The sequence below is a fragment of the Protopterus annectens genome, chromosome 10.part0 (genome assembly GCF_019279795.1).
Source record: "Protopterus annectens isolate FY-2018-M chromosome 10.part0, PAN1.0, whole genome shotgun sequence".
NCBI classification, from domain to species: domain Eukaryota; kingdom Metazoa; phylum Chordata; order Ceratodontiformes; family Protopteridae; genus Protopterus; species Protopterus annectens.
The window spans coordinates 373,675,664-373,689,079 of record NC_056744.1 but is presented as its reverse complement, the minus strand read 5'-3'; the positions used below and the strand labels follow the sequence as shown (position 1 = coordinate 373,689,079).

The 13,416-nt window shown below is 45.6% G+C and overlaps 1 protein-coding gene across 1 annotated transcript in view; it reads left to right on the top strand.

Moving 5' to 3' along the window:
- Positions 1-13,416, top strand: part of DHX9 (DExH-box helicase 9) — a 1,660,482-nt gene that overhangs the window by 1,425,996 nt on the left and 221,070 nt on the right. The window contains exon 21 of the mRNA XM_044086769.1: positions 3,919-4,080. Coding sequence (XP_043942704.1) covers positions 3,919-4,080 — 162 coding nt within the window. The remainder of the gene's footprint in view (positions 1-3,918; positions 4,081-13,416) is intronic.

Here is a 13,416-nt window from a genome sequence, read left to right as displayed (position 1 = left end):
CAGGCGTCGAGGAGACACTTGTGCCTTCAGCCTAGGGGACAGTCATTTCCAGTTCCGTGCACTGCCATTTGGTCTCACCACAGCCCCCAGGGTGTTCACCAAATGTTTGGCAATGGTGACTGCTCACCTGAGAAGTCTAGGATTCCAGGTGTTTCCATACCTAGACTGGCTCCTAACTGCCACCTCAAGGCATCTACTCTTAAGAACTCTAGCTGTCACTATCTCCCTAGGCAGCTCCTTAGGAATCACCTTCAATTGGACAAAGTCCGTATTGCGGCCATCACAGCGTATTCTGTTTATTGGTGCAGAAATAGACTCAAGGCAGATGCGAGTCTATCTTCCTGCAGAAAGGATAGCAACATTGCAGTGTCAAGTGCGGGCGTTACTCCTCAGACATCGAGCTCCAGCGAGAATGGTCCTGCAGCTGTTGGGTTCCATGTCAGCCACCATTCTTCTCGTTCCTTTTGCAAGGTTACATATGAGGATACTCCAGTGGCTCCTCTTAGCCCAGTGGTCTTATCAAGACCTCCCCCTCAGTCACCACATATTGGTAACAGAAACGTGCAAGCAGGATCTTCGTTGGTGGCTTTATTCCTCCAACCCGGATCAGGGCGACCTTCGCTCCCATCCCCTCAGCCACGTTGACTATGGACGCCTCCCAGACAGGGTGGGGGGGGGGACATTATCTGGACAGGTCGGTCCAAGGCACGTGACACTCCGAGAATCTTCTCCACATCAATATCCTGGAAATGAGGGCGGTGCTTCTAACGTTACAAGCACTACACGACCACCTTCCCCAGGGGACGATTGCCATTCAGTCAGACAACATGTCAGTATTCTGGTACTTGAACAAGCAAGGAGGGACCAGATCTTACCCCCTTTGCAGAGAGGCCATGAAGGTATGGGATTGGGCGATTGCTACCAAACACTTTTTAGTGGCAACACACATTACGGGGACATCCAATGTGATAGCCGACAGACTGAGCAGGACTATTCTCTCCCCTCACGAATGGTCCTTGAATCACAAAGTGGTAACACAAATTTTCACGAAATGGGAAATCCCATGTTGCGATCTGTTTGCAACTCCCCTCAATGCAAAATGCCAGCAGTTCTTCTCTCTCATTCCAGCTCTGGGGGAAACCCCCAAGGATGCTCTAGTCCAAGCTTGGCCCCTGAGTCTGCTATACGCCTTTCCTCCGGTTCCCCTTATCCCCAAGGTGGTTCAGAAGGCTATTCGCTTGGAAAGCAAAATGATTCTAATCGCCCCATACTGGCCTCGTCAAGTATGGTTCCCCTTTCTTCGCAAGTATGCACTGGACGGTCCCTGGTTCCTGGACCAAGTTCCGGACCTTCTGATTCATCAGTCAGGACAGCTCCATAAGTCCCTCCATTCATTGAAGCTAGCAGCTTGGCTACTCCTCTTCCGACCGTAGTTAGGAGCCATTCTTTCGACCTTGAGGTTATGCATATTTTGTCCTCGGCCCACAAGTCCTCTACAAAAAAGATGTATAGCAGTAAATGGAAGAGGTTTGCTATTTGGGCTCAACTCCGAGGATTAGACCCTATGACAGCTTCTGTCAGAGGTTCTGAAGTTTTTAAACTCCCTGTTCAACCAGGGTTGTTCGGTGTCCACCATCAAAGTTCAATTGGCGGCTGTTTCCAATTTTCATGAGAATGTAGAACCACCTTTAATGAGCAATAAGTTGTGCAAAGCCTTTATTAAAGGAGCTTGGCTTCTTAGGCCACCTATATCGCATCCTGCACCACCGTGGGACCTTAACGTAGTGTTAGCATTGCACCCCTTTGAGCCGGCAGCAACCTGTGACTTGAAATTTCTTTCTTGGAAGACTGCCCTTCTAGTTGCTATCACATCAGCCAGGCGAGTTTCAGAACTTCAAGCCTTGTGCATCAATCCACCATACCTGATTTTTCACAAGGATAGAGTTTCTCTAAGACCAAACCCATCCTTTATACCAAAGGTTTGTTCTAAATTTTGCTTGCAACAATCTCTGGAATTACCATTTTTTTTCCCCTAAGTATACAGACAGAGCTGAGTATACATTTCACACCTTAGACGTGCACAGACAGTTGCGTTTCTATTTGGATAGGACACAACAAGCACGAAAATCAGATCAACTGTTTGTATCTTTTTCAGACAATAAATTGGGCAAAACCGTCACGAAAGTCACTATTGCCAAGTGGATCAGAGACTGTATCAGTCATATTTATCTCATTTCAAATAAAGAGCTTACAATTCCTGTAAAAGCTCATTCTACCAGAGCTATGTCCACTTCGGCAGCTTTTCATTCCAAGCTCTCTATTAATGACATCTGTGCGGCTGCTACGTGGTCTTCTCTACATACCTTTATTTCTCACTACAAATTGGATGTAGCATCCAGGGGCCGAGCTTCCTTCGGTTCCACGGTTCTCCGGACCGTTTTCCAGTGAGCCACCCAGGATTTAGGTGCTAGGGACGCTGTCCCATATGTACAGAATGTAGGCGAGATAGGATCACATTACATCTTTTAGTTATGTACTTACCATAACTTTAGATGTATGGGATCCATCTCGCCTAAATTCCTAATAACCCACCCTCCTTCCCCCTGCCTTGGAGGCCAGAAGAGACTGAACGACCCGAATACAACTGTTTTTCCTCTCTTGAAACGCCTGGCAATCTTATAACAACAGTCTATGTGTGTGTGCATGTGTGCGGACAAACAAGATCTGGGGAAGCAGTAGTGCGGCATCCTGGGATATGAGGAGGCTCAGCCAATAAGAGACTTCGTTCTATAGTATAGCATGCCGAGTCGGAGCCGAGGATCGGCTCCGAACCCATATGTACAGAATGTAGACGAGATGGATCCCATACATCTAAAGTTATGGTAAGTACATAACTAAAAGTTACCCACCCACCATCCTCCTTTTCTTTGCTGGGACTTATCTGCACTTCTCTATCCTATACAACCTATTTGGTATATTTGGTTGTAGATGAAGGAAATGTTATTTTTGTGCATGCATTTTTATTGGCATAATTTTTAACTTACCAATTTGGGGGCACCTGACATCTGGGGCAAGAAAAACTGAAGAAAATGGCGTCGGCTGCATCTTGTTTACCCCTGCCGCACTGACATCAGGGAAGAGGCGACAGCAACCGATGCCGGACCTAGACTTTGGAATTCTGGCCGACTGAGGGTAGCCTGCCAGCAGAATAACCCAAGAGTAATGACTGCAGCAGTGAATACACTCTTAACATCTACATTTGTGGTAGGTACACAACTGTACTTTATTGTACTGTCTGTCTTGTATATCTGGCCATTTATTTTTACCTCGGGCTGAGACTTGAATTGGTTAGAATTGATCAGTGCTCTACCCCAGTAAACAAAGGTCACATAGATAGTTAAGGATGTGTCTTGTAATCTAGAGCTGGAAAGTGTTTTGTAGATCTTTTATGGATAAGGCGCCACTTTTCTGTTAGAGCACATGCTTTGTGCAGAAGGAGGGACATGGAAGCAGTAGAGCTAGAGAAGTGATTTTCCAACCTTACTACTAAGCACTGGAAACAGGACAGTAATTATTTAAATCGGGAAGCTGTGGCTGTTCTCTAAAATAGAGAAAAAAGTGTGATAACCTGAAAAAAGAATACACGAGAGCTGTGCTGATAAACTGCCGCCACAATGCTAAGTAACAGTGACATTTTGTAGTAAGCTGCATGTGTACTACTATGAGCTGTGTGACTTGGTGCTACTGATGATTATAACATGAGAACCTGAATTAAAAATGGTAGCCTTTAGCTGGTCATGAACATTTTTCTGTAATACTTTTGTCATTGTAGTAGTTATTTGTGAAATATTTGGTAGATTGTCTTTTTATCTAAGCAGTTGATCTAATTTGGAGTATTTTCTGATACCTGTTTTGCAGTGTTGGTGATGCCTTGTGCACCATTTCCGCTGCCACGTGCTTTCCAGAACCTTTCATTAGTGAAGGAAAGCGACTAGGCTATGTGCACCGGAACTTTGCTGGGAGCAGATTCTCTGATCATGTGGCATTGCTGTCTGTGTTCCAAGCTTGGGATGATGCAAGGTATGTTTTTTTTTTTTTCATTCTAGTGATTGTTCATTCATAATGATGCTCTTGATAGTTTGCTCACAAACTTCCCATTAAAAATAAGAAATTAGATTGCCTGGTTGATGTTCTTCTATTCCTATGTTGCAGTATTCTTGTTGTGGGATTTCCTGCCTCCAGGCTACTCGTACATCGGCTCCTATACCAAAGCTTCAGCTTGGCTGTTGCAGCTGCGTGGGACATCACACACAAGGCCATAAACCAGGGGCCTTAATGTGACGTCTGCACGCACAATCCCAAGAACTTTTCAGCCGCAGACTACCAACGCATCGTGTGTTCGCTCCTTCTCTTCAGATGTCTCAATAAAGCTAATAACCCATTGGATTTTTGGTTTTTCATAACTGATTTATTGCTTAGGCTTGGTTTGTTGTAGCAGTTTATAACCGATGTCAGTTAAAAGGGTAAATGCCAATGCGGGCGCCAGATTACCCCATAAAGATGCCCATGACAGGTGTGTTTTTTGCGTAGGCCGGGAGCACGAACATTCCGTTTGCTCAATTTGTAATTTGTTTGTGCTGAAGACCCTACACAGCCATCTGGCCGCACTTAACCACTGCTTAGAAAATCAGCAGCTTAAGCAGTTAGCGCTAAGAATGGATCCTGCCTCGGAGGCCGCGTCAGAACCTCTACGTAAGAAGCCCAAGTTTCCTAGGCCTTCTCCTGCCACTCCGTTACCAGATGCCCCGCCAGCTGCCAATTTAGGAGCTGAGGAGTTCCCAGTGGATCCATCAACTTCGACTACCTTTGTGGAAGCCATTGCTCAGCTGATGACCAGCATGTCCACGGAGCCAACCCAGACCCCGACTACCAACGAGGTCAAGGGGGAACCAGAATCTGTGGAGCCTCCGACCAGGATCCTGACTTTGGGTACGGTTCCTACCAAACCTGATTCCAGCCCTGTTCCAGTGTCCATCCCAGCTAAAAAGAAACACAAAACCAAGCATGCCTTTTCCACTGCAGAAGACCTACCTGATTGGAAGTCCTTCACTTCTTCCCTGATGTAGGCCTTTATGGCCTTTAGGCCTTTCAGCCTCATCCTCCACTACTCTACCTTTCCTCAACCCTAGGCCTGCTTGAGCGCCCCCCCCCCCCCCCATATCTCAGGATAGGGAAGAAGTGCACGATACTTCCTTTTTCCCCCTCAGAGGACTCCATCTCTTACACCTCCCAAATTGCATCTCCCCAGGAGGAGTATTCTCCTGGTGAGGGATCTTTTGAGGGACATTCACCCCCTGAGGATATTACATTTGGTGAGACCATCACCAAGATGAAAGACCATTTCAAATGGAATAACTCACAAATGTCAGACACCCAAAAGAGATATTTTGAGCTTCAAGTTGAATCCCCTTCCCCTTCTGCTGTTCCTCCAGATGTTTTTCGTGTTTCACTGTTGCAGTCATTACATTTGGGTAATCTGCTGGCAGGTTGCCCTCAGTTGGCCTGAATTCCAAAGTCTTGGGTCCCTGCGTCTGTTGCTGTCTCCTCTTCCATGACGTCAGGTCATCACGGGTATAAAACAGGCAGCCGACACCATTTTCTTTAGGTCTTTCTTGCCGCGCGGTGCCCGAAGCAGAAGCAGTTCGCAAGTGCCAGTCAGCCGACTCCTGAAATTTTCAAATTCAAGTTTCAGAACCGAAGTCTTCAGTAAAGCTAAGTACCCCGTTGGGGAAACTTTTTCTTGCTCCATACCAATGTCAGTAAAAGTTAATAGCATTACTTATGAGAAGCAAATACCTCATAAGGATTTCCATTTATACTGTATTCCTTGCATAGGCCCTGATCATAACGTGCCTAGCTGTCGGTTTTGTGCTAGATTTAACCAACGCACTATTAAGCGCCAGTATATCTTTGCTTCAAAATATTTTGGAAACAGATTTAACTGTCCTGAAATGTCATTGGATAGCAGTCCGACTACCGGAGTTCACAAAAAACGCAAAGAAAAGGACAGAGAGACCTTCGAGGTCCAAAACCAACTAAGCTTCTCCTAAGCCAGTCGCCGGTACTCAGTGAGGCGCTTTCGCAGCCCCTGATACCCGCTACTTTGAGTCACAGGCCTCTACCGAGACACTTGTGGAGTCCGGCACGCCGCGTGATTCTCAAAGTTATTGTACCTGCGGATGTCTCTCCCTCGGATGGGTCCGGAGCCACTGAGCAGGCACCGGCTTCTGAGGGTGTCTTCATACTACAGCATTTTTATGTAAAACCTACGCCAGCTTCAAAATCAAAGACAAAAGCAACTCCAAAAGCTAAAAAAACGACGCATGAGCCACGTGCACAGGCCTCTATACCCAAAAAGCAGATGGTCAAAATGGCTGAAGACCTAATTACCTTGATCAGGGGTTCCCAACCCCCTCCTGATAAGAGGCCTAGGCAAGACACTGATTATGAAACTTCAGATCAGGTTTCTATTTCTTCTGATTCCTCTTCTGATCAGGAATTTTCTGTACCACCCTATGAGGATTCTGATGCAGAGGAATCTATCCCATCTGCATCTACTCATGAAGATTATTCCTTTGGAGAAGCTTTGAAGGGAGCATTTTCACTGGGAGAGTCCAGATTTCTCAGAATCAGAAAAGCGGCTTAGGGATTTCCTTCTCCCTCCGCAGAGACCTTTAGCCATACCTCCTGTTTTAGACATTGTAGATGATGCGTTTTTGGAGTCAAGCTTGACTCCAGACTCCTTACCTCCGGCTCCTAGCAAGCCATACAGATATTACAGGGTTTCTGACATTCACAAAATTTTTATTTAAAAACCCTGCTGCTGACCCAGAAACTATTTTACAGGGTCCAAAAGGTGTTAAGGCCTCAACAGCAAAAAATTCTACTCCCTCTGACAGATTCCAGGGCACTGGATAGATGGGGAAAGAAGGTTTATACATCTGCAACCTTGGCATTTAGGGCCTTAAACTGCCGGTTTCATGTGCTCAAGTATCAACAACATGTTATGGGATTACTGAAACAGAAAATGATTTCTGGATGTGCAGAAAATAAAGAATTGCAGGATTTATTGCATGCAGCAGAACAATTTGGAAAGCATACTGTGGATGTCCTTCATGGATGCATCTGCAGTCATAACAACTGGGTTGTCCTGTCGTCAGGCAGCCCTTCAGTCGGCCGGATTCCAAAGTCCGGGTCCGGCTTCGGCTGATGTCGCACTTCACCCGACGTCATCTCTGTTGGTCTTCGGGTATAAAGGCATCAGCCGACGCCATTTTCCTCAGTCTTTCTTGCGGCGTGGCGCCCGAAGCAGAAGCTGTTCGCAAGTGCCGGTCGGTCGGATCCAGAGATTACTTCTACCGAATACTACTTCGAAGACTTCTAAAGCTAAGTACCCCGTTGGGGACTCTTTCTTGCCTCAGCCGATGTCAGAAAAAGTTAATAATTGTTTAACCTGTGGGAAACAAATACCTCATAAAGATTTCCACTCTTATTGTCTGCCTTGTTTAGGCCCAGCCCACGTAGCAGCCTGTTCGCCTGTGCTTCATTCAACCGGCAACGCTTAGGCGTCGGTCGGAGTTTGCTGAACAGTTTTCGGTTCTGATTTTGCGTATATTATGCTGTCGGATCCTCCGACTATCCAAACTGCTAAAAAGCAAAGATAAAGACCGACACTTTCATGTCCGCGGTTTCGGCGAAACCATGGTTAAGCAAACGCGAGTGTCTCGGTTTCGGCCGAAACCGAGAAAACTGATCAAAGTACAGCTGAATCTATCACTACCACTGAGGCCCCTGCTACTTCTCTTGAATCGGCCTCAGAAATTTTATCCACTACGGTGGTTGCCACTGACTTATCAGACACCATTCCCTTGGATGTCTCTACCCCAGCACGTGGTGCTGCTAGGCCTCCAGCAGCCATGTCCATTAAGGCCTTTGCCAGGGCTAAAGCAGCCAAAACTACTAAAACAGTGCCTGTTAAAGCCCTACAACCAGGCCCTCTTCTAGTTCACAAATGCTTACTCTGGCAGAAGATTTAATTTCATTAATTAGGGGATCTCAATCTCACCCAGACAGGGCCTCTCAGCCCCCAGAGAAGAGACCTAGGGCAGAGCCCCGAGCCTGTGTCCTCTGATGATTCTGCCGATGAATCAGACATAACAGACCAGCCAGAGGCTCCTTTCTCCAATTATGAAGACTCAGATGCTGAAGAATCCATTCCAGCTGCTTCCCCACCTGAAGAATTCTCCTTTGGGGAAACCTTACATGCCATGCGAGAGCAGTTCCAATGGCAGCAGCAGGATTTCTCAGACTCCAGAAAAGACTTAGGACCTTTCTGCACCTCCACAGCACAGGCCCTTAGCTATACCTCCTGTCCTCTGTGGTGGACGATGCCTTCAATGATGTCTGCTCTGCACCAGATTCTTTACCTCCAGCCCCTGCCAAACCAGACAGATTTTACAGGGTACCAGACACTCATCACCACCTTTACAAGGCCCCACTTGCAGAGCGCGAAACTATATCCCAGGGTCCCAGGGCAGTAGCCTCGACCACAGCTAAAACCCTATTCCTTCTGAAAGGGAAGCCAGGTCATTAGACAGATGGGGCAAAAGGTCTACACCTCAGCTACTCTCTCAGCTAGAGCTTTAAACTGTCAGTTTCACATGATACAATACCAAGAGTTTATGCTTGATCAGTTAACAAAAAAGCTATCCTCTGATGACTCTATTGATAAGAAATATGTATTAGAAATGGTAAATAACATACAACAGGTCAGTAACCATTCCTTAAAATGTGGCTATGATGCACTGGAGGCTTCATTTAGATCAGCCATGACTGGCACAGTGATAAGAAGACATGCATGGCTAAAGGAACAAGCCTTACCGGATCATGTTAAAGCTAAGTTATTAGATGCTCCTATGGATAAGACCAGCTTGTTTGGTACACTTGCCCAGCAGGTAATGAAGAAAATGGAAGAAAAGGCAAAATCTGTTCAAACGGTTAAAGATTTCTTGCAGGTTCAACCCCCAAGGTTTAGCAGGAACTGGCCTGCCAAAATTGGTCCTTTCCTGACTCCACAAGATCCCAAAGGGGCAGGAATAGACGTTCCAGAGGCAGAAACCAATCCAGAGGAGTTGCCTACAGAGGACGACAGTGGCAAGGTAACAACAGAGGCACAGACACAACCACTGCCACTACAACAACACAACCACAGTGACTTACCTCTAAATCCGCCTACCAGGGAACAAATAGCAGCTCCATTAGGCGGCAAATTAACCTTATTTTCAAGAACTGGCACTATATCACAAAAGACAAGTGGATTTTACAAACCATAGATCAAGGTTACGGTTCCACTTCCACACTTTACCAGTCAAAGAGGAATGCCAAACCTACCTCCAAATCAAAAACAGAGGCTCTACAACAGATAATGCAATTAGCAAACATGAGAGCTGTGGAAAGAGTGCCAACAACAGAACAAGGAAAGGATTCTACTCCAGACTATTCCTAGTTCCAAGAAAGGAAAAAGTTGGAGACCTATTCTCGACCTGTCCACCTTAAATACATACATCATTGTCCCAAAATTCAAAATGCTGACCCTACAGCAACTTCTTCCCATGCTGGGCAAGGAGTGTTGGCTGGTAACTCTAGATCTCAAGGAGGCATACCTGCACGTCCCCATTCGACCAATCTGCAGAAGATACCTCAGATTTCTTGCAGGATCAGAGCATTATCAATTCTCAGCATTGCCCTTTGGCTTATCTACTGCACCCAGAGTATTCACAAAATGCCTGGCATCAGTAATCGCCCACTGCAGACTACAGGGAATTCAAATTTACTCATACCTGGACGACTGCCTAATACAAGGGGACAACAAAAGCAAGCTGACAACAGATTTACAAAGGGTCATTTACTTGCTACAAGCACTGGGATACACAGTCAATTTACAAAAATCAAGGCTGATACCATCCCAAACAAGGACATTCTTGGGCGCGGAATTGGACACAGTAAGACAAATGGCATTCCTAACTGCAGAAAAACAAAAAGAACTCCCTCTTTACTTCTTGGCTCTAACAAAACAGAACAAGTTAACAGCAAGAAAAGTACTGCAGGCCTTGGGCTTCATGGCATCATGCATAATCTTGGTCCCACTTGCCAGACTACATATGAGAAAACTACAGTGGTACCTAAAGAATTTATGGTCCCAACACAGGCACAGCCTAGAAACAGAAATTCCACTAATTCCATGCTTAAAACAGGAGTTCCTATGGTGGGCTCAAGCATGCCAGTCAAACCCAGGTCTACCCTTTCGCAGATGTCAAGCAAACCAGACCATCACAACAGACGCTTCAGACCTAGGATGGGGGCCCACATGCTGGACAAATGCGTGCAAGGATTGTGGACGAGGATCAACTTCACCTGCACATCAACCTAAAAGAAATGCTGGCAGTAAAACTGGCAATCCAAAAGTTCAAACCATTTCTCAAAGAGGGCCAGTTGATGATAAGGACAGACAACACCACAGTCATGTGGTACATCAACAAACAGGGAGGCACTCATTCATACCCCTATGCAGAATGACTTTGGAGCTGTGGAACCTGGCACTCAGCTACAACATCCAGTTACAGGCAATATTTGTACCGGAAAGAGAATACTCTAGCAGACATATTAAGCAGAACCACATCGGATGCCCACGAATGGATGCTACACCGGACATCTTCAAGACCATCTCAAAGAAATGGGGAATGCCTCAGATAGATCTATTCGCTTCCTCTCAATCACCAGCTCAAAAATTCTGCACAAGGACATTCCACCCACTGGCATGGAAAGTGGATTCGCTCTCCTTCAGCTGGAAAGGCCTAACAGCATATGCATTCCCACCTCTTCCTTGATACACAAGGTATTACTAAAAATCAAGGAAGAACGTCCAAGGATAATCCTGATAGCTCCAAACTGGCCAAGACAACACTGGTACCCACTGCTGAGGAGCATGTCTCGAACAATATGTGGCCAATACCCCTGATGCCTTTGATGTTAACTCAGAACAACTACAGCATCATGCATCCAAACCTAAAAACGTTGCAACTGACTGCATGGAACATCACATAGCAGCAGCTAATCCAGAACTTTCCCAAAGAGTTAAAGATATTATTCTTGAAGCCCGCAGACCTTCAACAAGAAGGAACTGTGCAGGAAAATGGAAAAGGTTTGTCATTTGGAGTACTGAAAGAGGAAAAGATGTCAAACATAGATATGCCTAACATTCTGGAGTATTTGGCCGAACTTCTACATACAGGCCTGTCCTACTCCATCAAGATACATGCATCAGCTATATCAGCAGAATACAGCTTTGATCCACCTGTCTTTTCACATCCTTTACTCAGGCAGTTCCTCAGAGGAATCAAGAATGTAAAACCTCCAAGGAAACCACCATTGCCAGCTTGGGACTTGAACTTTGTGCTAGAAAAGCTGACACTATCACCTTTTGAACCAGCAGCAACAGCAGACCTACAGCATCTATCGTGGAAAACTGCTTTCCTACTGGCAATAACCTCAGCCAGGAGGGTTTCTGAACTTCAGGCCCTAATGGCAGTACAGGCCTTCCTAATCTTCCACCAAGATAGATTGTCCATGAGGACTAATCCTACATTTATGCCTAAGGTGGTATCCAGAGTGTCTTTAAACCAGGCAATCCACCTACCTACCTTCTTTCCCAACCCACAAAACAGAGGGAAAGAATACTGCATACCTTGGATATACATAGACAGCTACGCTACTACCTGGACAGAACAAAAGAGCAGAAAAACTGACCAGCTTTTTGTAGCCTATGCAACAGGAAGGGAAGGAAAAGCTATTTCCAAACAGACAATCTCCAAATGGATAGGAAATTGCATACGATTCTGTTACTCCTTCCATGGAAAACCAATTCCACAGAACATAAGACCTCATTCTACAAGGGCAACAGCCACTACCACAGCTTTCTTACGAGGAGTGGCAACCAAAGACATTATTGAGGCAGCTACTTGGACCTCCGTGCATACATTTGCCAAGCATTATAATTTGCCTCTATATTCCAGATCCCGAGCAGGGTTTGCCACTGCTGTACTGCAAGGGATCTTAAACACACCATAATCTAGTTTTTCCTCCTCCCCTAATTGGCTATGGTATTCTACCCAGTTGTTATGACTGCAGATGCATCCATGAAGGACATAGTACAGTTTTGTACCTACCATAAATGTAGATGTCCGAACTGGATAGCATCTGCAGTCAGGATTACCCTCCCTCCTTCTCCTAGCAAGCCATACAGATATTACAGGGTTTCTGACATTCACAAAATTTTTATTTAAAAACCCTGCTGCTGACCCAGAAACTATTTTACAGGGTCCAAAAGGTGTTAAGGCCTCAACAGCAAAAAATTCTACTCCCTCTGACAGATTCCAGGGCACTGGATAGATGGGGAAAGAAGGTTTATACATCTGCAACCTTGGCATTTAGGGCCTTAAACTGCCGGTTTCATGTGCTCAAGTATCAACAACATGTTATGGGATTACTGAAACAGAAAATGATTTCTGGATGTGCAGAAAATAAAGAATTGCAGGATTTATTGCATGCAGCAGAACAAGTTGGAAAGCATACTGTGGTTTTGATTCCTTAGAGGCCTCCTGCAGGGCCGCAGTTACCGGATCTGTGATTAGGAGGCATGCCTGGCTAAAAGAGCAAAATTTGCCTGATTATGTTAAAGCTAAATTGCTGGATGCACCTTTACAGCATGATACTCTGGTATTAAGGCAGAAGAGGTTTTAAAGAAAATGGAAGACAAAGCTAAGTCTATGCAAACTGTGAAAGACCTCTTACAAGTGCAGCCACCAAGATTCAGTAGACACTGGCCTACAAAAAACTGGTCCTTTCCTGTGTCCGACAGAGCTCCATGGGGCAAATCCAGGCGCCCTTAAGGTTCTAGATACCAGTCACAGGATTCTTGCAGGTCAAAGCAATGGGGTGCTTCTACCTCCAAATCTGGAGGAAATAAAGTGCAACCCTACAATAGACACGCTCAATGACTTCCCTCTGCCATCACCAAGCACTTATCTTTAGGCAGCACTCTTAGTGGGAAAATTAGCACTTTATGCTCAAAATTGGCAGTTAATAACCCAGCACAAGTGGGTGTTAAACATAGTATCTCAGGGATACAGATTCCACTTCTACACTCTGCCAATTGCAAACGGTTGGCCAGATCTGCCAAAAAAAAATCAGTGGGCAGAGGCAAAGAAACAAGTTACGTCCCTCATGGATATGGGAGCTATTCAGCCAGTGCCAGAACAGGAAAAAGGACAAGGGGTTTTATTCAAGACTGTTCTTGGT